Source organism: Acomys minous (assembly GCF_964271855.1).
Source record: "Acomys minous genome assembly, chromosome: 18".
NCBI lineage: Eukaryota > Metazoa > Chordata > Mammalia > Rodentia > Muridae > Acomys > Acomys minous.
Genome location: NC_140501.1, coordinates 53,904,162 through 53,928,738, shown reverse-complemented (window position 1 = coordinate 53,928,738; position 24,577 = coordinate 53,904,162). Strand labels below are relative to the sequence as shown.

Genomic DNA, 24,577 nt, shown 5'->3' with positions numbered 1-24,577 from the left:
CTGCAGAAGCCATTTGAGGAAGGCGAGAGTTGTCTCCCTGCGGGGAGGTGTTGGTGAGTTTGCATGAGGAATGGATACAGCCAGGGGCCTGGTGTTTGGATGCAGGGGAGGGGTAGCCTGAGCCTACAGTGCTGGAGAAGGAAGCTGTAGTTTGGTACTTGTGTCTGGGAAGGGAAGAGGTTAGGGAGGGAGGGAGCGGGGTGGAGAGAAGGGAAGGGGAAGAGAAGGGAGGGGAAGAAAAGGAGGGATGAAGGCAGGGAGTGGGAAGGTGAGAGGGGAAAGAGAGGGACCAGGACAAGAATGCTCCTCATCCCATTTAAAGTGAGGTATGCTTGCTAGTATTGGGGTATGAACCTCCTTCCATCTCTATGGTAAATTCTGCTCACTTTGTTCATACAAATAAGATTTTAACAAGTCTCAAGCTCAAGAAAACAAGTCTCTTGGGACAACACAAAAATCTAGGACGTCAAAGGACCATAGATGACATCTTTAAATATATACATATACATGTACATACATACATACATACATACATAGAGAGGGGGGAGGTTGTTTTATTTATTTTAATTTGTTTATGTGTTTGGCCTGCATGTGTGTGGGTGCTCCACATTGTGCAGTGTCCACAGAGGCCAGAAGGGGTTGTCAGATCCTCTGGGCCTGGAGTTGCAGGTGGTTGTTCTGTGGAAACTGGGACCCTGGGTCCCAGATCCTCTGGAAGAGCAGCCCCTTGCTCTTAACCACCGAGCGAGCCATCTCTCTAGCTGTGCCCCTCGCCCTGTGCCTCGCTCCCTGAGCCACCAGCTGACATCTCATGTTGATCTTTCCTTCCCACCAGGTTGAGTATAAAGCATACACCTTCAGGCTGGAGAGATGGCTCAGAGGTTAAGAGCACTGGCTGCTCTTCCAAAGGTCCTGAGTTCAATACCAGCAACCACATGGTGGCTCACAACCATCTATAATGAGATCTGGTGCCCTCTTCTGGTGTGCAGGCATACATACATGCAGGCAGAACACTGTATGCTTAATAAAAAGTTAACACACACACACACACACACACACACACACACACACACACACACACACACACCTTCGGCTCCATCAGACTTTTTCTTGGAAGTTGGTCCTTGCTTTCCAGGTCTTGCCTAGACTGGGGATTTCAGAAAGCTGCTGAGCCTTTAATTACCCGCTTATTTTCTCTAATTACCTTAGATGAGACCCGCTGCTAATTCCATCCTCCAGAAGGCAATTACCTTCTTCACCTCTTTGCACGATCACTTTACTCTTAGTAGCCTCACTTTTTTTTTTTATGTTTCTTTGAGCATTCTCTCTTTGCTTTGCTAAATCAAATAGGAGGAAAAACATGTATGCTAAAGTGATTCTGGGATGGCGTGGTAGAAAGACTGAAAGAAGCTAGGGTTCAGTTCCAACCGATTCCTTTAGAGTTTCCATCTTCCTGTGTATAAAAATGAGAATTTGAATGACAGCGTTGTGAAAGAGTACTCTAGGCTGGGGCATAGGGAGATAGTCCGTTGGTAAAATGCTTGCCTTGCAAGAATGAGGCCCTCAGTCGGTCCCTAGTTACCCACAAAGCTGAGAGGGGTTGGGGAGAGCCAGGAGCAGTGGGGTGTGCTAACAGTCCTTATAGGCAAAGACAAAGGGGGTGCCTGGGGCTCACTGACTAGCCAGTTTGGCCTGATGGCTAAGTCCTCGGGCCGGTGGGAGACCCCGTGTCAAAAAACTAGGTAGATGACACCTGAGGAGCCACACCAGAGGCGATCTGGCCCTCACTTGCAGATGCACACACATGCGTGCGCACATTCCTGCCTAAACCCTGACTCCACAGGGTCCCCTGGGCTTCTGCGGAATGTATTGATTCCTGCCTCTCTTTCCCCTTTTCCTGGAGGCCACAGCGGTGATTAAAGTGACACTAGATAGAGCATACCAAAGGCAAGCCATTGCGTCTGTGAATGCAACGGTTAAGTCAGTAACTCTTGTTTACTCTCTCGTCTTTTTTCTTTGAACTTGGGGAGATGCAACTGAAGATGTTACCAAAAAGAGAGAGCTTAAAGTGCTTTCCTTGCTGGGACTCTTCAGTAACTGCTTTCAAATTCCAGCAAAGTATTCCCCCCGCTCCACCCCCCCCCCCGTTTGTTCCCTAATATCTATTTGGTTTGGATGTACAAAGCTACACGTTTCCACCGGAGACATTTTAAATAGTTTTATTCCACCAAGGAAGCATCTGGGGATTTCATTTGAAAAGAAGCAGGAAGCCTGTGGCTGTACCTGGGGGGTGAAACTGGGTTCTTCTGCTAAATGGCACGACTGCAGGTGAGTTAGCCTCGTTTTCCCCATCTGTAAAATGGGAATCGTGGGACTTATGTTGCAGACTTGGTGTTAGCACATAAATATAAAGTATAAATTGAGGACCGTGTTAGTTTCTTTCACTGTCATGATAAAAAAAAATACCCTCATAAAGGCAATTGGAGGAAGAAAGGATTCATTTGGTTTACAATTCAGGTTGCAGTTCATCTCGTCAGGGCTCACAGCATTCAGTGGGTTTTCTAACACAAAGTTTCAAGGTCCACCCCAGTCCTCCGGCAAAAACAGTTCCAACAGCCCAGGAGCCACACAATCCCGCTTATAATGGGAGCAACACCATACCTTGATGCCAATTTCTGTCTCTTTTTCCTTTTTCTGACGCTGCGCTAAAATACTCTGGCAAGCTGGGCATGGTGGCGCGTGCCTTTAATCCCAGCACTCAAGAGGCAGAGGCAGGTGGATTGCTGTGAGTTCGAGGCCAGCCTGGTCTGCAAAGCGAGTCCAGGACAGCTAAGGCTAACACAGAGAGACCCTGTCTCGAAGAACCAAAAACCAAAAACCAAAACAAACAAAAAGGCTAGCAGTTTTGGGTTATACGTCATCATTGCGGGGGAAGTCAAGGCCGCAGGAACTTGCGGACCAGCCCGGTCACATTGCAGTCACAGTAAAGCGCAGGAAGCAATGAGTGAGTGAGTCTATACTCGCCAACTCACTTTACCCTCTCCATTCTGTACAGTCCAGCACCCCCTGCTCGGAATGGTCTCCCCCATAGTGAAGACGGGTCTTTAATTATTACATATTATTTATATGTGATAGTATATATAATATATAATAATTAATTAATTAAGGCAACCCCTCACAGGTAGACTCAGAGACCTCTAACTCCAGTGATTCTGGATTTTTTTCAAGTTGACAACCAGCACGAGGCATCACACGCACCTGCTATGTGTGTGTGTTCTCCTCGTTACACACCATCTTCCTTCTTTACTTTGCTGTCTAAGGACACAGATAGCCTAGGCTCAATGCCCAGTACCACAATTTTAGTAGCCTGGAAATTTAACCCAGGGCATTTAAGCTTTCTGGGGACTATTTCCTCATCTGGAAAAATGGAGACCGCTAATAGGACTGACACGGGGGTTGGGAGGTGGTGAGGTGTTTAGCGTAGTTCTTTGCTCAGAGTAGCCACCCGTCAGGAGTTGCCAGTCATGGTGATATCCGTGGCGCATCCCTAATCTGGAATCTGAGATGCTCTGTGCTCTCGTTCTGTTTCTGTTTGCTGTATAGTATGCCCTGACGCTAAGCACTTTAAGGGAGAAGCCATTTATTCGGCTCATAATTCCAGGTTAGAATCTCCTGCTGCAGTAAAGTCCAGGCAGAAACTGGAAGCATCCAGTCATTTCCAGTCAAGAGCAGAGGGAGAATGGATGCATGTGCACTTGTCGGTGCTCAGCACCTCTCTACACTTTCATAGGCCAGAACCCCAAAGCAGTGCCACCCACTGAGTTTTTTTCAGGATGAGTCTTCCTACATCAATTAGGGCGATAAGGACAGGTCCATAGGCCAACCTGCTCTAGACAGTCTCTCTCTGAGACCTTTCCCAGGTGATTTCAGATTGTGTCAAGTTGACAACTAAAACTAAGCATCAAATTTTCTGAGTGACACGGGGCAGGGGGGCAGGGGGGGTGGGGGTGGGGGTGGGGGGGGTCGGATTCCACACCTGATCTCCTCACACAAGTCACAGGAGAAATTAAAGTGCATGAAGAATACCCATAAACTCACCTTTGGGATGCACGTATGAAGTGTTCACAAAACATCAGTGAATTTCCTTTGTAAACTCCGGGCCCATCCCTAAAGCATTTCATCACCCATATGCAAATATTCCAAAATCAAAGCCCTCTGCTCCCAAGCATTTCAGATAATGATTACTGTACTAGCAGCAGCAGTTCAAAACAAAACAAAACACACCTGAGACCACAGACAGCTGTTGAGGAGCAGACAGAGGAGGACCTGGCAGAGAGACCAGCCCATTAGACTGAAGGTAGCGGCCAGGGGCTCCAGCCAGTCGCAGGAATGTTCCGACTCTACCCACCTTCCCCCAGTTTCCTTTCCTCTTTGCTTTGCCTCCTGAAGTGGGTGAGGCTGTGGCTCAGTTATTCATATGCTTGCCTAGCATTTATGATGCCCTGCGTTCAGCCTCCAGCACCACATCAGCCGGCCTTGGTGGCTGTAGCTGTAATCCCAGCACTCAGGTGATAGAGAAAGGAGAATTACAAGTTCAATGTCAACCTTGACTTCAGGTGTTCAAGGGCAGCCTAGGCTAGAAACCCTGTCTCAAAACAAAGTAAAAATGAAGTGCAAGTCATATGTTTTCTTTGCCCACATGGCCTCTGCATCACTGTGTATCTGTATCTGTAACTGTATCTGTATCTGCATCACTGTGTATCTGTATCTGTGTCTGTGTCTGTGTATCTGTATCTGCCTTACTGTGTAACTGTATCTGTATCACTATGTATCTGTGTCTGTAACTGTATCTATATCACTGTGTATCTGTATCTGCATCACTGTGTATCTGTATCTGTAACTGTATCTGCATCATTCCGTATCTGTGTCTGTAACTGTATCTGTATCACTGTGTGTCTATATCTGTATCTGCATCACTGTGTATCTGTATCTGCATCACTGTGTATCTGTATCTGTAACTGTATCTGCATCATTGGGTATCAGTGTCTGTGTATGTATTATGGGTATGTGTACATTCCCTGCACAAGCTCCTCAGCACTGTGCTGCACCTCACCCTCCCAAACTTAATCGCAGAGTGTACGGACTACACCAGCACCACTTTGGCTGTCAGTGTTGATTCCTAAAAGGAAGAGGCCTGGGACCTCCTGTCTAGCACCTGCATTTCTCGTTACTGCTAAGAGAGCTGAATGGATGCTCTGTCTCATTGCCTCCTGTGTTGCCATACGAAATATAATGAATGACCTCGGCATTTCCCACTAAGAGGAGCCTTCCTGCTTCTCTGTCACCAAATATTGAGGCAGATGCCAAATGGCTGTTTAAACCAAAACATTTAGCACAAAGTGGCATCTACTTAGGATCTACCAGAAAAGAATTTTGCTTGTGAATTATGTGTTATTAGTTATATGCATATCCATGATGACAGGCTTAAATCCCCGCTCCCATAGTGTTTAAACTATATGTGAATGTGTTTATGTGGTTTGTGTGTGTATGTATGTGTGTATTTTGTGTATACATATGTGTTTGTATATGTATATGCATGTGTGTGAATATATGTGTGAATATGTGTGTATAGGTGCACGTGAATATCTGTGTATGTGCATATATATGTGTGTAGGTATATGCATATGTATATATGTGAATGTATGTATATATGTATATTTGTGGGCATGTATGCTTTTATGTGTGCATATATATGTATGTATGTATTGTGTTAATGTACATGTATATGTGTATATATGTGTGTACGTGTTGATTTGTGTGTGTGTGTTGCATGTATTTGTATATTGTAAGGATTTACGTGTGTTTATGTTTGTATATGTATATTTGTATATGCATGTGTATTGTGTGTGTAAATGTGTATTTATATATGTGTTATATATTTATGTATGTATATGTGTATTTGTGTGTGTGCATTGTGTGTATTTGTGTGTAGCATTTGATAAAATGGGCTTTTTTGAAAATCTACTAGAAGCTCATGTGCTAAGACGTGGATGTTTTAAAGTAAGAGTCAGCACACTGCCAGGGTTATATGGCCTGTGTATATTTTGCAACATATCTACTTTGTTTCACTAACTTGGATGGCTGAGTGGCATGGACTTGAAGTCTTGGGTTAAATTTCAAAACTCTGGCTACGTTGCCTCATCTTCCTCTGCAGCTGACAGCTTTGCCTCAGGAAACCTAGAACAAAGCCATGCTTGAGGCATTTTTGTGTGGCGTGGCTCTGGTGATTTCTCCCTAATATGCAGAAACAAAACAAAGAGGAGGAACAGGGAGAGCCTTTCCTAGGTGCTGACCAAAGGAGGCTCCTGAGCAGATGGGCCTGAGCAGTTTCTGGACTCCACAGCCACAGGGCAGGTGCCCTCCTTACAGAATAGCAGGCAGAACACAGCTCAGCCATCGCCCCTCATAGATCCTGCCCCGGGAGGAGTGAGAACCCCTTATTCAGTGAGCCTTCATCTCCACTGAGGGTCACCAGCCAGTGCTTAGATCATCTGGGTTAAATCATCATGGTCATCATCATCGTCGTCGTCATCATCATCATCATCATCATCATCCCCATTTAGACACAGTGTTATTTATCACCTGAACTAGGAGTCACATGGAAGCGCCATGCTTCCTAGACGCTGAAGGAGGTGCTGAGGCCTTCTGCCCCTACCTCTCTGACATGGGATCTCATTATTAGCCTCAAACCAGTGGACTCCAGTGTGCCTCCTGCTTTAGCTCACCACGTGTTGGGACTGTAGGCACGCGCCTGTGCCTGGCTCTGCCACTTTCTTTTCTTTTCCACATTACAGAAGTGCAGGCCCTTAAATTGATGGCCATTTGTTTTCTGGAGGAGCTACAGGCACACCTTGCACACTGGCCTTAGGACTGCACTTCCTTACTCTCCGTTCTCACGGAGTGCTTTACCTAACTCTCCTGACTGATCCCTGGGCTTATTCAATGATGCTGTTCATATGGCTGATTGTTTCCAATTGGCTACATATAACATGAACATTTGTTTGTTTGTTTGTTTGTTTGAGACAGGGTTTCTTTGTTATACAGAGCCCTGGCTGTCCTGGACTCTCTTTGTAGACCAGGCTGGCCTTGAACTCACAGAGATCTGCCTGCCTCTGCTTCCCGAGTGCTGGGACTAAAGGTGTTACCACCATGCCCAGCTAACATGAACATTTTAAAAAATCAACTATAGGATGAAAAATGCAGGTTGGTTTACCAGCTTATTCATGCAGGGTGTTTCCTGCTTACCACTTCTGTAGGACACTACTGTTTCTTAGGTCTCTCAGCTTCGGCACTGGGTCCTTGCACCCACTTTTCCAGCATCCAGCCTATCACCACCAGCATTTTCTGTCCTTATTTCAGGGTCTACCTGCTGCAGCCATTGTCCTATACTAAAAGGAGGAGCCACTGGCATGGCTGTCACTGATTCAACAAGTATTTTGCGGGCATTGCACTAGGCACTAGGGACACAGCCAGGACAAGACACAGTTCCTACCTCAGGTGGTCTACAGGCTAGAGGGAGCGAGCTCCCAGCTGAGGAAGAAATAATTAAGTGTCTGGGGTGGGGAACTGTAGCAGTGTTCACTCATTGAGGCCAGGAATTCAGCAGACATAGCAGGTTAGAGGGACTTGTGGGTCTCCAGGTGAGCCACTCAGGGGAGGTCTGAAACGTACGAGCCAGAACTGACAAGGGAATGTAAGCCGGGAAGTAGATCCAGTTGTGATGAGCTAGGTTCCAGCTGCCCAGGAGGTAGGCCAAATCAGGCAGTTCTACTGTCGGAAGGCCAAACTTAGAGCAGCTGCGGTTAGCTGCGCAAGATCCACACAAGAAGGAGCCACTCAACACCCCGTGGAGGAGGGAGGAGGGGGATGGGGGAGGGGGGTGGGGGATGGGCTCTCACAGTCCCAGCTCTAGCTAAAGAGCTGTTGGCATTGATGGCTGCTGTGGGGAGTGGGAGTCATTTTTCTTCAGTGGTAAGTTGCCCATATTCCAATGAACACTAAGTTTGGAGAGTTGTACTAATAAAAATGTAAAAACTATGAAGACTTAACTGGGGAAAACAGGTTCAGAGGGAGTAGGAGGGGTTACTGAGGGTGAATATGGTTAAAATAAATTATGTGCATTATGAAATTGTCAAAGAAGAAACAAAGATGTTTTTGAAAGCAAGAAACAATATCCAACTTTATGTCGGTGTGTTGACACGTGTGCGGTGTGTGAGCATGTGCATGCTTGTTCCCAGGAGCAATGATTGCATTTTATGTGCAGTGTACATTTGCACTTATATCTATTGTGAACATGTGTGATTGAACACATTATTTTGGCCTTTTAAGGGGGACTATGGACCATGGATGGGGGGTGGTTCATTGAGCCCTTTCTCATCTTTTGAATATTAAATTATGCAGAAAAGTAGCCTTTGGGGAAAAAAAACTCTATTCTACAGAGAGGGAGCAAAATCTCAGAGGCCCTGTTGGAGATGCTTGTTAGGGAAACTGTCCTGTGTCGGATGGAGGGTTAGTGAGAACAGAGTCAACCTCTCAAGTGTTTAGGGCTCAAATGAACCACTTGAAATTAGGAGTTCTGTCACCTTCCTGAAATTTTCCGTTTGAGAAGGTAGGCATTTTGGGGAGCTCGTGGCAAGGTAGCAAAAAAATCAACAGGAAGCAGAAGGTTTGGGGAGCCCTGGTGTTGGGATGAGGGACATTTCTAGTTATCATCTCAACAACAGTCAGACGTTGCAGACCAAGGCCCAGCCTCTAAGGTTTCCCTTCCTTTATATATCTTCCCTGGTTTTCGCTTAGGTCTTAAGGCTCATGCCTGTAATCCCTGGGGAAGCTGAAGCAGGAGGATTGCTATGAGTTTGAGACTAGTCTGTGCTATATTGGTAAAGTTCCAAGCCAGCCTGGGCTACAGTGCCTCTAACACACACACACACACACACACACACACACACACACACACACCAATAAAAAGCAGACACGAAAGTCTTAAACTATGTCTGGGGAGATGGCTGTGTTGGTAGAGTGCTTGCCTCATATACATGAGGGCCTGAGCTTGGTCCCCAGCACCTGTGTAAGGTATGTGTGTGTGTGTGTGTTGGGGGGATGGTCATGGTGGTGGACACTGGGGGGTGAAGACAAGCAGATCAGTGGGGCTCCCTGGCCTCTCTTGTAGGCAAGTTCTAGGCCACTGAGAGGTCTTGTCTCAGAAAACAAGAGGCACGACTCCCGAGAAAAGACACTGAAGGTTGCCCTCTGGCTTCCACATGGACATCCATCCACACGCACCTACTTGCACCCACATGTATGCACACTCGCACACCCATGTGCACTTACATATACACACCTAAAAAAAAAAAATAGAAAAACAAAAATCCAGTTTTACACCAAGAGGGTCTGTAGCTGTTTCCTGGGACAAGAAGAAGAATAAACATAAGAGAAGCAGCTTTGCTGGTTGTGGTGGCTCATGCCAGCCGGTAGGATTTACTAAAGGAGGCGGAGGCAGGAGGGTCAGGAGTTCGAGGCCAGCCTGGGCTGCACATTTAAAAGGTTGGGTGGTGGCGGCGCACATCTTTAATGCCAGCCCTTGGAAGGCAGAGGCGAGTGGATTACTGTGAGTTCGAGGCCAGCCTGGTCAACAAAGCGAGTCCAGCATAGTCAAGGCTACACAGAGAAACCTTGTCTTGAAAAACCAAAAAAGAAAGAAAACTAGCTTCCCAGAGCTGCTCTCAGCAGGAAAAGCAACAGTCTGGACAGGTGGTGACAGCTACCATGAGGGAGCAAGGCCGTGGGAGCCCCTGGGACATGCCACCATGAAGAAGGAGAGCGGCAAAGAGCCTGCCCAGGCCTGTGGCTGCCTGGGGCTCCGGAGCAAAGGGTTCCTCAAATTCAGTGACAGATAAGCAGGGCTCAGTAATAGGATTAAAGCTGAAAGTGTTACAGGTGAGGGGAGACAAGCCTGGGCTTGCTATCATGAGAGCCAGGCCTTGTCCTCCGTCAACAGGCAGCACTTTGTGTTGTTCCTGGCGGGGCACAAGGGGACATTCCAGTTTATTCTCTCGCCTTATGTGAATCTGAAGACACCTGGAAACAATTGCTCTATGGTTCTATGGTTGGTTTGTTTGTTTGTGTTTTCATTTTTGTGGTGTTGAAGATTTAGATTTATTTATTTATTTTTATGTAGACGGTATTCTGCTTGCATGTACACCTGCACACCAGAAGAGGGCGCCAGATCTCCTTATAGATGGTTGTGAGCCACCATGTGGCTGCTGGGAATTGAACTCAGGACCTTTTGAAGAGCAGACAGTGCTCTTAACCTCTGAGCCATTGAACCAGCCGCTTCCCCTTTTGTTTAGATTTATTTACTGGTCTTGAGGATTTAACCCAGAGCCTCTCATGTGCTCAGCAAGTATTCTATCACTGAGTGCGCTCTGTCTCTGTCTCTGTCCCTGTCTCTCTCTCTCTCTATGTCTCTCTCTCTCTCTCTGTCTCTCTCTCTCTCCCTTCCTCCTTCCCTCCCTCCCCCTCCCCTCTGTTTTGGTTTTTGCTTTTGTTTTTGAGGCAGTGTTTATCTGTGTAACAGCCCGGATATCTTGGAACTTACTCTGTAGACCAGGCAGGCCTCAAACTCACAAAGTTCCATCTGCCTCTGCCTCTGCCTCCTGAGTGCGGGGATTGAATGTGTACAGCGCCACACCCAACTTTATTTTTCATTTTGAGACAAGGTTTAGCTAAGTTGCCCAGGCTGACCTAGAATTTTTTCTGTAGCCCAAGTAGGCTTTGAATTTTAACCTTCCTGCCTCAGCCTCATGAGGAACTCGGATCACAGGCCTGCATGAGCAGACCAGCCTCTCCAGTGATTCTAAAACAACACTGAAAGCATCAAACAAACGATCAAGTGAGGGAGAGGGGTAGGAGGCTGTATGCTCTCATTCCCCCTGCCCCCACCCTCAATGCTGACCCTTTGACCCTTTGAACTTACCTACTTGCTACTTCAGTCCTGGTTTTGTCTACGCTGGAAAAAAAAATCACCATCCAATATATTTTGGACATCTGTAGACAGCCTCTGTAGAAACAGTGAAGAGCAAGATTCCTGCTTTGCAGGCAGGCAGACCAAGACACAGAGATAAACACTGGTGCACAAGAGCAAGCAGTCAAGGGCAAGATGGAGGACCCAGTGATATTCTGGGCTCCCGCTGATGGGGAAACCCCAGAAGATGAAAGCATTTGAGATAGGCAGGCTTGTGCAATCCCAGCTCTTGAGGCAGAAGCAGTTAGATTGCTGCAAGTTCAAGGCTAGCGTGGGCCGCCCAGAGACATCTTATCCCAAAACACAACAACAAGGCTAAGGAGATGGCTCAGTCAATAAAACGTTTACCATGCGAGCGTGAGGACCTGAGTTTGATACCCAACCAAGGACCATGGTGGCATGTATCCACAATCCCAGCATGCCCATAACCCCCGCTCTGGGGAGACACAGACAAGAGTGGTGCTTTCTGGACAGCCAGTCCAGCTGCACCAACAAGTTCCAAGCCAACAAGAGACCATTCCTCAGAAATCAAGGTGGAGAGCAATTGAGGAAAACATGTGATGTTAACCTCTGGCCTCCGCATGTACACGTGTGTGAACCCAAGTGTAATAATTAGAATCTCCAGGTGAGGTCGTCAAACATGCCTGTAATCCCAGCACTGGGGAGGCAGAGGCAGGGGGATCATTGGCACTTCTAGGAGAGGCCGACCTTGAAGGATGAGTTAGCTGTTAGAAATTCAGGCAGGTCAGAGGTATGGGGCAGGACCGTTTCCACACAGCGCATCCTTGAGGGACAGTGACAGGGCAAGTTAGCTGAGGGGAGAGCAAGTTACAGCAACCACTGGTTTCTGAATCAATGAGAAGAAAGAGTGAGATTTTCTAAGATTGAGAGGAAGCCTGCGTACACAAGTCAGGGCAGAAGATGGATTAATGATTTCAAGTGATCTGCCCCTTGCTTGCCAAGATGGAGTAGAGGTGCGGGGCTGAGGGTGCTGTGGCTGCTGTGTTTTATGTTTGTTATGTTTTGAGTCCTGCAGCCTAGAACAATGTATCCCAGGCTGGCCTGAACTTTTCAGCAGCCTCCTCCTTCCTCTAAATTCAGGCAGCTGGTATTATAGATTTATACCACCATGCTTGGCTCAAGGGCAAACTTTTTTTTTAAAGATTGATTGATTGATTGATTGATTGATTATGTATACAGTGCTCTGCCTGCATGTACACCTGCAGGCCAGAAGAGGGCACCAGATCACATTATAGATGGTTGTGAGCCACCATGTGGTTGCTGGGAATTGGACTCAGGACCTCTGGAAGAACAGTCAGCGCTCTTAACCTCTGAGCCATCTCTCCATCCCCCAAGGGCAAACGTTTTTTAAGTTTAATTTAATTTAATTAAGCTTAATTATTTGAGATAGGGTCTCACTATGTAGACCAATCTGGCCCCAGATCCACAGAGATCTGCCTGCCTCTGTCTCCCGAGTGCCTGGCTACAAAGGCAGGCTTTATGAAGCACTTCCCCCTCTCCTGCCTGAAGCTCAGATCGCCTTATCTTTTCACTCTCTGCTCTCCCTTCTTCCATTTCCTGCACACGGCCAGATGTCAAGGAGAGATCTGTTGTCACCGTGAGTTGGGGTTGGGTCTTTACCCTGGGCCATTTGCCTTGTTAGAAGGGGTGCATGCTGATTGGTAGAGTGGCGCTCCCTGGGCTAAGGTGCAGGGGTCTTCAGAGCCACTTGCAACAAAGCTGAGCTGTGTGGCTGCAGCTATAGCTTGTTCCTCCCTTTCATCTACTTGTGAAATGGAGATTGTGGGTACCCCTCCCCCTCCCTCCCTTTCTCTTTTGTGGTTTTCTTGAGGTTTAAAAGTGTGGCGGGGACTGGAGAGATGATGGCTCAGTCCGTAAAGTGCTTGCCTTGCGAGCATGAGGACCTGATTTTGACACCCCCACCCCTGGTACCCATGTAAAAAGTAAGGTATGGTGGTGTGTGCTAATAATCTCAGCATGTAGGAGACAGGCAGATCCCTGGGGCTCACTGACCAGTCTGGCCTAATTGATGAGCCCCAGACCACTGAGAGACTCTGTATCAAAAAAAAAACAAAAACAAAACAAAACAAAAAACAAACAAACAAACAAAAAAACCAAGGTGGATAGCTCTCGAGGAATGAACTCAGTGTTGTCATGTGCATGCATGCACACTTGCAGAACACGCACACGAGTTTGTGAATGCTTGTCTTACTAGTTGTAGTTCAGAGTGAAGACTGCATGGGAGCAGTGTAGAAGAAGGGACTGGGAAATGTCAGAAGTCTCCATCTACCTTAGGGACCGCATCACGTCACATCACATCATTTTAAGAAGTTTAATTGTGTGGCTTCCTTTGGTGCTTTAATACCCTTCCCTCTAATGACACTTTTTCTTCCCTAGATGTCCCTGAGTTCCCTTCCAAAAGTTCCAGTTCGTCTCGCCTGGCCTCTTCATCTGCCAGTGGATCCCTCAGATCCTGAAACAGCAAGTAAGAATTTTGTGGAGCACCTTCAGAGACGCCCAGGGGTCAGCCACCCCCCCTCAGAGGCTCCAGAGTCAAAGCTGATTTGAGGATGGAAAAGGACTTTTCTAGAAACGACAAGGTATTCTTCACAGCTGAGAGTCGGATCCTGCTAGGCCCTCCAGTAAACTCGCTTGGTTAAGTACCTTGTTGTGAATGGTCCTGTGAGCCTGTGAATCTGAGGAGAAGAGAATAAATGGCAGAAATGGGCACCAATGCAGAACCTTGGAAATACGGTGGTAGATACCTGGGGTTTGGTAAAGGCATGTCTGATGGACTTATTGGTAATACTGGGAGAGTTGGGGTCCCCAAAGGGAATGGCACCCCCGGGGCTCCTTGAGTGGTTGATAAAGGAGATGCTTAGGGTGTTGGGTTTGTAGCACAGACCGAGAGGTTTCAACGACAGAAATGTATTAGCTCACAGTCTGAATATTGGAAGTCTGAGGTGATGTGTCAGCAAGTGACGCCGCGGTCTCTCTCCAGGGGTCATCTTCTCCCTGTCTTTATGTGAGTCTCTGCCGAGTCAAATGCAGGCTCGTTCCGAGATCCCGAGAGTTAGGAGTTCAGCATGTGGGTTTGTAGGGGAGATGGTTCAGCCAGCACCGCTTGCCATGGGGCAGGATTGGGAGAATCAAGATAGGATGCTGGAGCCGCTAGAACTGGCTGCAGCAAGAACCGTTAGCCCAGCAACCTTAGGGCTGATAAGAGATGAAGGGAACAGGGAGAGTGGAAGTCTTAGAATCCAGTTGCTGCTGTGGCCTTGGGAGGGAGGCTGGCAGACAGGATGTGTTGGAGGTGGCAGAGGAGGGTGGGGAGGGAAGGCTGATACCCAACTCTTCTCTCTCAGCACACTCCTGGCAAAACCCATCTGGAAGTAGAGGCGAAGATACGTGTGGTTGAGCCCTTAGCTGCCAGCCCCCCCTAGGCAAAAGAGCAGAGCTGGCAAGGCTGAGCAGTGAGTCTGGGTTGGTCCATGGAAAATAACCAGCGGTGAGGAGGAAAAGAATACGGGGCTGGGACAAGTGAGATGGCTCAGCCGGTGAGAGCATTTCCTGTATAAGCCTGACAACCCAACCTGTGTTCAGTCCTCGGGACCCATGGTGGAAGGAGAGAACTAACTCCTGAAAGGTGTGCCCCAGCCTACACACACACACACACACACACACACACACACACACACACACACACACACACACACATACACACCAGCCTCCCACCCCAATAATAGTAGGACACGTGTCTGGAGGAGTTACAGTTGGCATTCAAGCAGTTTAAAAGAGCCTTGGAGTAACTGGAAAACAGAACACTTAGCCACAAAGACATGAGTGCTACTGTGACAGGCTCCTAGACCTTAACACAATGGACGCCGTCTCAGAGGCACCATTCTGATCTTAAAAGCTAGCATGTAGGCCCTACCGCCTGTCAACATGGAAACAAAGACCTAGGCCAGGGGCTGGAGAGACGGCTCAGTGGTTACAAGCACCGTCGGCTCTTCCAAAGGACCAGGGTTCAATTCCCAGCACCTACATGGCGGCTCACAACTGTCTGTAACGCCAAGATCTGACACCAACGCACATAAATTAAAATTAAATAAAAAAATATTCAAAAAAAAAGAAGACGACCTAGGCCATAGTTCCGGGAAAGCCCCTAAATGTGCTAACGTTGCTTTTTGGCTTCTGCAGTTCTGCTTCTTGCTAACTAAAGTGTGGCAAACAGAATAGGGTTTTTGTGCATAAAGACAAAGGCCTGTAAGCTTGGGGGCGGCATGATTTGGGCAAGTTCCCTGTGCAGCCACTGGCCAGCAGTAACGACTCTGTGTGGTGGTCTCTGGTGGGCTTACCTGGCAACATTACCTCCTACACTAAACACTTACCTACGTACGTATGTACATAGCCATCTCGGTGCCCCAGAAACTACTGTTCTAGGGTGCAGTTCCCTAAGTAAAGTAGACCGATGTATGGAAAAACAGTGCTTGCTGTGAAAGTTTGAATATGAGGGAACCCCACCCCGCAGAGGCTGATGCGCTGGAGGATGGGTCCCCAGGGGGCAATTCCAGTCACTGGGAGGTGACTGCATCATGGAGTTCTGACATCATCATCAGTGAGTTAATTCATTGCAGAGTTTATACCAAATGCGCTTTTAGGAGGTGGGGACTGGTTGGAGGGAGTAGGTCTCAGCGTTCATACTTTGGAGGGTCTGTCTTGTCTTTGGCCCCTTCCTGTCTTACTCTCTGCCCTGTTTGGCACAAGGGTGAGCGGCTCTGGTTTCCTCCCATGCTGTTCCGCCCTGTCATACACGGGCCCATATTTAATGAAGCCAAGTGGCCAGGGACTGAAACTCTGAAGCCAGCAGCCAAAATAAATCCTTCCTCTGCAGGGTGTTTATTGTAGGTATGTTGAGCAGTATTGAAAAGGATGGCAAACACGGTCATCAACTGTGCTACCAGACTATTCTTTCTAGGTGTACACACACACACACACACACACACACACACACACACACACACACACACACACACACACTGGTTTTGAACAGTGGCCCAGACTGATGGTACAGAATGAAGTGTCCACATGATGGGTAGGGACAGAACAGGATCTGTAATAATCACTTCACTTGTACCACCTAGGGTGACACTAAAGCACCCTCCACATTGAGATCTTGTGTCTTTCCCATAGGAAGGGTGGCCTCTCCCTGGAGCCTGTGTCCTCGTGGACGCTTCTGTTTCTTCAGTTGGCCAGGCAGCTGTTCCACTTGAAGCAGAGGGAACACGGACTCTGCTTTATTTCACCAACTTGGATGGCTGAGTGGCATAGGCTTGAAGTCATGGGTTAAAATTTCAAAACTCTGCCCACGTGGCCTCATCTTCCTCTACCCCTGACGGTTTTGCCTCAGGAACAAAGCCATACTTGAGACATCTTTGGGTGGCGCTCGTGATTTCTCCCTAATATGCCGAAACAAAATAAAGGGGAGGAATGGGGACAGCCTCTCTCACAGGCGCTGACCAAAGCAGGCTCCTGCCAGGAAGACAGGGCTTCACCCTGGGTCCTGAACAGTTGATAAGGGACTGTGACGTAGGAAGCGACCCAGGAAGACTTGCACATAGGAGGCTCTGGTGCTTGGGTAATTAGAAAGAGGGGCTGTGTACAAGATGGCCCGTCACAGAGGTCCCCCACCTTTCTCCAGGGAAGGGGGGCTGGTGAATTGACTCGAGGGAGGGAGTCATCAAGGACTAGGCGGATATAGACTCAGAGCCACAGCAGGACTTGGAGATACAGAGAGAAGGTTGAGTGAGAGAGACACCCATGTGCCTGGCATCGGCAATTGGAAAACTCTGGGGAAGTAATGAGTGTGGTTTAGAAAGGCCTTCCCACACCACCCTGCCCCGGAATGCAGACAAACAGTTCCTTCCCCTGCAGCCCGCGCTGGCTCCGCAGGCATCTTGCTGGGTGTGCAACTGTATTGGACATCCCAGGGGCGAGGGAAGCTTGTGAGAGCTGCAGCCTCATCTGGAGCAGTGAGGGGGAAGGCGAGCCTGCGTGGAAGTACGGGGTTCAGAAGCAACTTGCCTACTCTTGTTTCCGCAGGACCCTTAGTGGGAGGGGGCGGGAGGGGAGGAGGGGGGGGAGGAGGGAGGGACCAGCACCCTCATTTTATAGTTGGGGAATTTAGGATGAAGTAGCAAGCCCAAGCAACAACTGCAGAACAGCAGGCCTGGGCTGTCGCTATAAGGGGTTTGACTCTAAAGAACAGCTCTTCCCATCCCAGGTGTTACCCTCCCTCCTGCCACTCCCTTTACCCCCCACCCCCCACCCGAGACCCCCCCTACCCCCAGCAGAGCCACAGCTGCCTCCTTGAGTGGATAAGTCCTCACTTCTGCTCTGCCTCGGATTGATCCTCATTCAGCATTTGGGCTAGAAAGAGGGTCTTCCTAGCAGAGTGGAGAAGATGCGGTGTGAGACGTGGAGGGTTAGAGCTCGTGCTCGGGTCGGGGCGTGGTGGCGCACACCTCTAATCCCAGCACTAGGGAGGCAGAGGCAGGTGGATCGATGTGAGTTCGAGGCCAGCCTCGGCTACAAAGGGAGTCCAGGACAGCCAAAGCTACACGGAGAAACCCTGTCTTGAAAAAAAAAAAAACAAGCAAGCAAACAAACAAAAAGAACTGGAATAGCCTGTGCATGGTGCTGCACACACGCCTTTAACCCCAGCACTTGGGAGGCAGAGGCAGGCAGATCTCTGAGTTTGAGGCCAGCCTGGTCGACATAGTGAGTACTAGGACAGTCAGAGTCACAATAGTGACACCCTGTCTACAAACAAACAAACAAACAAACAACAAAATGGAATTGTTAGATAATTTCTTCCTTCTCTTGTTTTTCATATTTTAAAATATTTTATGTGTATGTGCAAAGGGGATTGTTGTAAAAAGGGGGTTAGACTGCCGTAAAGAGTGGGGGAGAAAAGATGAAATTGAAGACTGCAAAGAAAGCCCAATGTCATCTCAAGTGTCTACACCAGACATTTCCATTCCCGCATGAACCTTAATGTCTGTCCTTTCCAGTTCTGATTCTTCATTTTACATCTTCGCGGTCCTCCATCCGTCTTCTGTTGTAGTCATCCCTGTACGAACCTCATCTTCCTGCCCTCTAGGATGGGGACCCTTCATAGGATCCCGCATTCACTCAATATTTCCACATTTCTTTTACTCATCAGGCACGTGGCTGGTGTTTGACAATAATACTGTCATCAGGATGCCATCCTAAATTGAGAAATTCGCGTTTCTCAGCCGGCTTCGTTAGTTCCGAGCTCCAGTAAAGAATGGACGCTAGAGGGCGCTCCTTCCCGTCTTTTCTAGGTCTCGGCTGCGGCTCCCCTTCTGATCAATATGGTTCCTTCCAAAGTTCCAGCACTTTCCATGTGCTGTTTCACCAGCTTCTGGGAGGAGCTTTTTCAGAGCTTTGACTGTATATACCAGCACCCACTTCAAGCCTTGTTTGTTTGTTTGTTTGGTTTTGTTTTTGAGACAGGGTTTCTCTGTGTAGCCTTGGCTATCCTGGACTCATTTTGTAAACCAGACTGGCCTGGAATTCACAGAGAACTTCTCAGCTAGGCAGCTCCAAGTCAGTAGGGGATAGGACATGGCTACAGATAAAGCCAGGACCACTGGACCTCACCCCACCCTGATCCTGACCTTGCCTTCCTGGAGCATCTCAGGGCCTGCTTTCTCAGTTAGCCTCTCTCATGGATGTGTCTTTCATCTCAGATACTGTCATTCCGGGGCACATGAGCAGGAGTGAGGCAGTTTATTGTGACCTAAGCTGGCATCAAACTTCCTATGAAGCTGAGGCTGGCCTTGAACTTATCCTCCTGCCTCCATTTTGCAAATGCTGGCATTTCAGAGGCGTGCCACCACACTCAGTGACTTTCTACCCTTTCTCATACACTCTAGAATACTATTTGTAGCAGGGCGTGGTGGCGCATGCCTTAAACTGCAGCTCTCCGGAGGCAGAGGTATGTGGATAGCTGTGAGTTCGAGGCCATCCTGGTCTACAAAGGGAGTCCAGGACAACCAAGGCTAACACAGAGAAAACCTATCTTGAAAAAAACAAAGCAGGGGACTGGAGAGATGGCTCAGAGGTTAAGAGCACTGGCTGCTCTTCCAAAGGTCCTGAGTTCAACTCCCAGCAACCACATGATGGCTCATAGCCATCTAAAATGAGATCTGGTGCCCTCTCCTGGCCTGCGGGTGTACATGCAGGCAGAACTCTGTGTACATAATAAATACATTAAAAAATAAAAAACAAAAACTACTATTTGTTCCTCTGCTTTTTTTATAGCAGTGAGTCAGTCACTGTCTTCCTTTTCTGTTCATCAGCATATGCCCTCCTTAAATTAGGAAACGTGGCCCCAGCCTTCACTGTGGGGAAACTGCCCTCTCACCTTTCACATACTTTTCCTCTGAGGGGCTCCTTTGGCCACCTCCAATGGCCTCTCGTCTATTTTTATCCTGTCTCATCTCTCTGCAGCATTTGATGTTGTTGAGTCAGAGCCATTTCCTCACTCCATCGACCCACTTAGTTTCAACCCGGGCACCACTGACCGCTCCAATCCAGAGTCCCCTCCCCTCCTGCCACTGGGGGCTTGCCCTTAAGCTCACAGGTAGTGACCCTCTGCTTCCTCTAAGGACTCCCCTTTGCCTTCTCTGTTGGCTTTAAGAGTCTGCAGTGACGGCTAGAGAGATGGCTCAGAGGTTAAGAGCACTGGTTGTTCTTCCAAAGGTCCTGAGTTCAACTCCCAGCAACCACATGGTGGCTCATGACCATCTATAATGAGATCTGTTGCCCTCTTCTGGCACGCAGGCACATATGTAGGCAGAACACTGACTACATAAATAAGTAAATCTTTTTTAAAAAGAGTCTGTTATGAGCTAGGTATGGTGGCATATACCTGTAATCCCAGGCAGAGCCAGGCAGATCTCTATGAACTCGAGACTAGGCTGGTCTACAAAGTGAGTCCAGAACAGCCAAGGCTACATGGAGAAACCCTGTCTTGACCCTACCTGCCCCCCAATCCCCCCCAAAAAAAGATTCTGTGATGACTCCCAAGTGTGTAGCTGCAGTGCTGACCCTCTCCTCACTTCCTCCCTACAAGTCGTTTCCACTCTGGGCTGTTCTGTCTTTGCCTCCAACTCAGCAACCAGGGATCTTCAGGGGCCTTACTGTCTCCCTCACCCCATGTGTGCATATGTGTGTACTGCATGTGTGTGAGTGTATGCATGTTTGTGCTGCTTGCATGTAGGCTAATGTCTGTGTGTGAGTGTGTGTGTGTGTGTGTGTGTGTGTGTGTGTGTGTGTGAACTCTGCACGTGAGAGCCCAAGGTCGAAGTCCAAAATCATCCCCAACCTCTTCTTCTTTATTCATTGAGACAGGGTCTCGCAATCAAACTCAGAACTCACTGATACGGCTCTCGTCCCGTTAGCCAGCTTGCTCTGGAATGCTATGTCTATGCCTTCAGAGCCTGCAATTACAGGAGGTTTCACACCACCCAGCACTGGTGTGCGTTTCTAGGGATTATTATGTAAACATATACACTAAGAAGAAAAAACAAGCCATTCTTGTTGGTTTCAGGACTTCCTGGGGATCAGGACTTGCAGGTCTCTCTGTTTAGACCTCTTCGCACAGCTGTTCTGTCTTCATGACACGGGCCAAAGAAAGGGCAGTGCTCAGCATAGTCTGGAGACACTTGGACTAAATCAGTTTGTTTGTTTGTTTGTTTGCTTTTTAAAATGCTTCTATTTATTATGTATACAATGTTCTGCCTGCGTGTGTGCATGCCCACCAGAAAAGGACATCAGATCACATTATAGATGGTTGTGAGCCACCATGCGGTTGGTGGGAATTGAACTCAGGACGTCTGGAAGAGCAGTCAGTACTCTCAACCTCTGAGCCATCTCTCCAGCTCATTTTTTGTTTGTTTGTTTGTTTTTTAATTACATTTGTATGCATGTAGAAGGACAGCCAGGCTCACACTTTTAATCCCAGAAGGCAGGAGGCAGAGGCAGGTGAATCCCTGTCTACAATGCAAGTCCAGGACAGCCAAGGCTACACAGAGAAACTCTGTCTCAAAAAACAAACAAAACAAAAACAAAAAAAACAAAAAGAAGAAGAAGAAGAAGAAGAAGAAGAAGAAGAAGAAGAAGAAGAAGAAGAAGAAGAAGAAGAAGGCGGCAGAGGACCCTGGGGGCTCCAGGCATAGATCTCAGCTCCTTGGGCTAAACAGCAAGTGTCTTTCCCCACTGAGCCATCTCTTGGGTCCTTATTTAGATTCTGAGACAAGGTCTTGGTACACAGCCTAGAATCCACTGTGTAGCCCAAGCTGGTTTGGAAGCCTGCTTGGTGCCTTGCTGTCTGATCCCTGTTCCACCACGCCTTCCCTCCCAAGATGGACTGAGCCGTTTGAAGCCACGAACTAAAACAGCCTTCCTCTCCCTCTGGTTGTTTCTGTCATGTATTTGCCATAATGGAAAGGAACGGAGACAAACCGAGCAAAGAAAATTTGAGAATTTCTCAGACTATTACACAAGAGACTTGTAGAGTGTGGTAAAATATTGAGGGTTTGGGCCAGGGAGGTGGCTCAGTGAATGAGAGTGCTCACGGTGCAAGCACCGAGGGCCTGAGTTCGGATCTCCAGTGCCCACATAAAAAGCTGGGCGAGTGTGTGTGTGTGTGTGTGTGTGTGTGTGCGCGCGCGCGCGCACGCCTGCAACCCCAGTGCTAGGTAGCGGCCAGCAGGGGATGGAGGCTTTCTAGAACTTGCTGGCTGCCAGCCTAGCTGGAAACTGGCAAGATCTGGGTTCAGGGAAAGACCTTCCTCAAAGGAATGTGACAGAGCATGATAGAGGATTCCTAACTTTCTCCTTTGTCCTCTTCGTTTTTTATTGCCTGTGTGCGCACACCTCTGTGTCCTGCTCATTTTATTTTCTAGATAATTCCCATGCTGGTCAGCTGTTTACAGCTATGAGGACATGCCTGAGATGACTAACTCATAAAGGGAACGGGTTTGGTTTTGTTTGTAGTTTTGGAATTTTTGGCCTACAAATGATTGGCCCTCTTGCTTTGGGCCAATCATGAGGCAGCATACGATGGTGGAAGCACATGGCAGCATGAAACACTCGCCTCACAGCTTGGGAAGATGACAGAAAAGGAAGACTGGACGGGAGGCTCTTGGGTGGATCCTCAGCACTAACTTTACAAGTGAGGAAGAGAAAGGTCGGGGTCTCACAGGCACACCCCCCCTTTGAGGACCAAAGGCATGCTCCAAATGACCCAAACACCCCCACTAGGCTGCTCCTCCCACCTGTACACTGTGGGGACCACGCCTTGAACACATGGGCCTTTAAGACACAATCAGCATCAAAACTCTAGCATTACTCTACTTCAGGATACATAGTCTCAGCTGGGCATGGTGATGTACACCTTTAATCTCAGCACTCCAGAGGCGCACTCCAGGGGGTCTCGTGTAAGTTTGAGGCCAGGCTGATCTACATAGCATGTTCCAGGTAGCCAAGGCCACATAATGAGCTCTTACATCAAAACTTTATTTTATTTTATCTAGTTATATATTTTTTGAGACAGGGTTTCTTTGTGCAGCCCTGGCTGTCCTGGACTTGGTTTGTAGACCAGGCTGCCCTCGAACTCACAGAGATCTGCCTGCCTCTGCCTCCCTGAGTTTTGGGATTACAGGAATGTGCCACCATGCCTAGTTTCCCCTCAAAACATTTTTAATTATTATTGTATAAAATTATTATTTTAATTATTTGTGTGTGTGTGCATGCCCATCAACTCACACTTGCACATGCTACAGTGTATACATGTGAATAGAAGTCAGAGGACAACTTTTGGAAATTGGTTCTCTCATTCCACCATAGATTCCATGGGCCGAACTCAGGTCACCCAGCTTACATGGCAAACACCTCAATAGGGTAAGCCATCTTACCTCATCAGCCCCTAGCATGCATGGATAGATAGATAGATAGATAGATAGATAGATAGATAGATAGATAGATAGATACATGCATGCATGTGTACATATATATATATATATATATATATATATATATATATATATATATATTTCTAGATAGATACATAGCCTTGCACTCACTGGGATTCACCTACAATATGTCTCCTAAAGGTTGGGATTAAAGATATATGCCACCACACTTGGCTAGCATCAATATTTTTAATAAGTCCAGCATCATCTACATAAAGAGTTCCAGACCAGCAAGGGCTACCTAGGAAGACCATATTCAACACCCTAAACTACACCTCCCCCCCAGAAAATATGAACATAGATTGGAGAACTTTGAAGTCAAGGAGAATGATGATAGAAAGGTGGGAGAAGCCCTGGCTACATTGTTCTCGTGTTTATTTGGAATATATGTGTCCTATAACTTGTTCCCGATGAAATTTTGATATGTTTCATTTTATCTTCAAAAAAAAAAAAAAAAAGGAATAGTTTTCAAGAAGAAAACTGACTATATAATTGACACAAATTACAAAAATCATAACTGCTAACACATGCCCAGAAGGAAATCAAGCCTCAGAATGAAGATTAATCTGCTATTGCCAAATATTCATTACTTATGTGCTGCTGGTCCACTTGCTTTATAGTCCATGAACACTAGTGGATCGTCACTACTAAGGGAAAAACAAGAGTGGGGGTGGGGAAGCATTTTCAACCCCAGCAAGTTTGATCCATTAACTTTCCTCTCTCTGGGAAATGGGGGCCCAGTCTGTAGTCATCTGATAGGAGGGCAGACCACCTCAATCAACTGAAAGAACACAACGTTCCCAGAAATCACAGGTTAAGCCTGGGCATGGACCGTGGGAAGTAAGCTCCCCAAAGGATGAACGAGTGCTTTTAAACAGATGAGTCCGGTAACTGGATACAGGACAGGTTGGTGGTGGGCGCTGAGAAAACCAACTAGGAGATTACAGGGGTAAGTAGCTGTAATCCAAACTGGAAACGCAGCAATCAGACCGTCTATCTACACAATGCATACACATTCCTTTTATAGACCCTCCTTAAAACAATTACGTGAGCTAGACTGAATCTTTTTTTTTTTTTTTAATAAAGAGTTTAGAGGTTTAATTAAAAAGGCAGGTGGGTATGTGAGAGAGATTTTTACAAAACCAGAACTGGCAGGATTCAGGGCCAGGGGTGAGAAGGACACGAGAAATGTGGAAGACCACCCCCAGGGGTTTAGGTTTAGGTGACTAACACACTACTTTCTACTGACATGAGCTACCGGAAAAGCTGATGTGGGAGGGAGTTTGTGATGGTGACTTAAGGATTTATTTTTGTCTTATGTGTGTGAGTGTTTTGTCTGCACGTGTGCTATGCCCACAAAGGCCAGAGATGCCATCAGAACTTTTACAAATGGTTGTGAGGCACAGTG

The 24,577-nt window shown here is 47.5% G+C and overlaps 1 protein-coding gene across 6 annotated transcripts in view; it reads left to right on the top strand.

Annotated features, from left to right (window-relative positions):
- The window catches only part of FBXO16 (F-box protein 16), a 71,350-nt gene that overhangs the window by 36,041 nt on the left and 10,732 nt on the right, over positions 1–24,577 (top strand). Inside the window, exons 8-9 of one of the 6 annotated variants that reach the window (XM_084767211.1) lie at positions 13,502–13,704; positions 16,298–17,199. In XM_084767211.1, coding sequence (XP_084623337.1) covers positions 13,502–13,672 — 171 coding nt within the window. In that variant the 3' untranslated portion in view covers positions 13,673–13,704; positions 16,298–17,199. Of the gene's footprint in view, positions 1–12,675; positions 12,702–13,501; positions 14,626–16,297; positions 17,200–24,577 lie in introns of those variants that run through there. The other 5 variants (XM_084767214.1, XM_084767213.1, XM_084767212.1 and 2 more) reach the window with 5 other exon arrangements.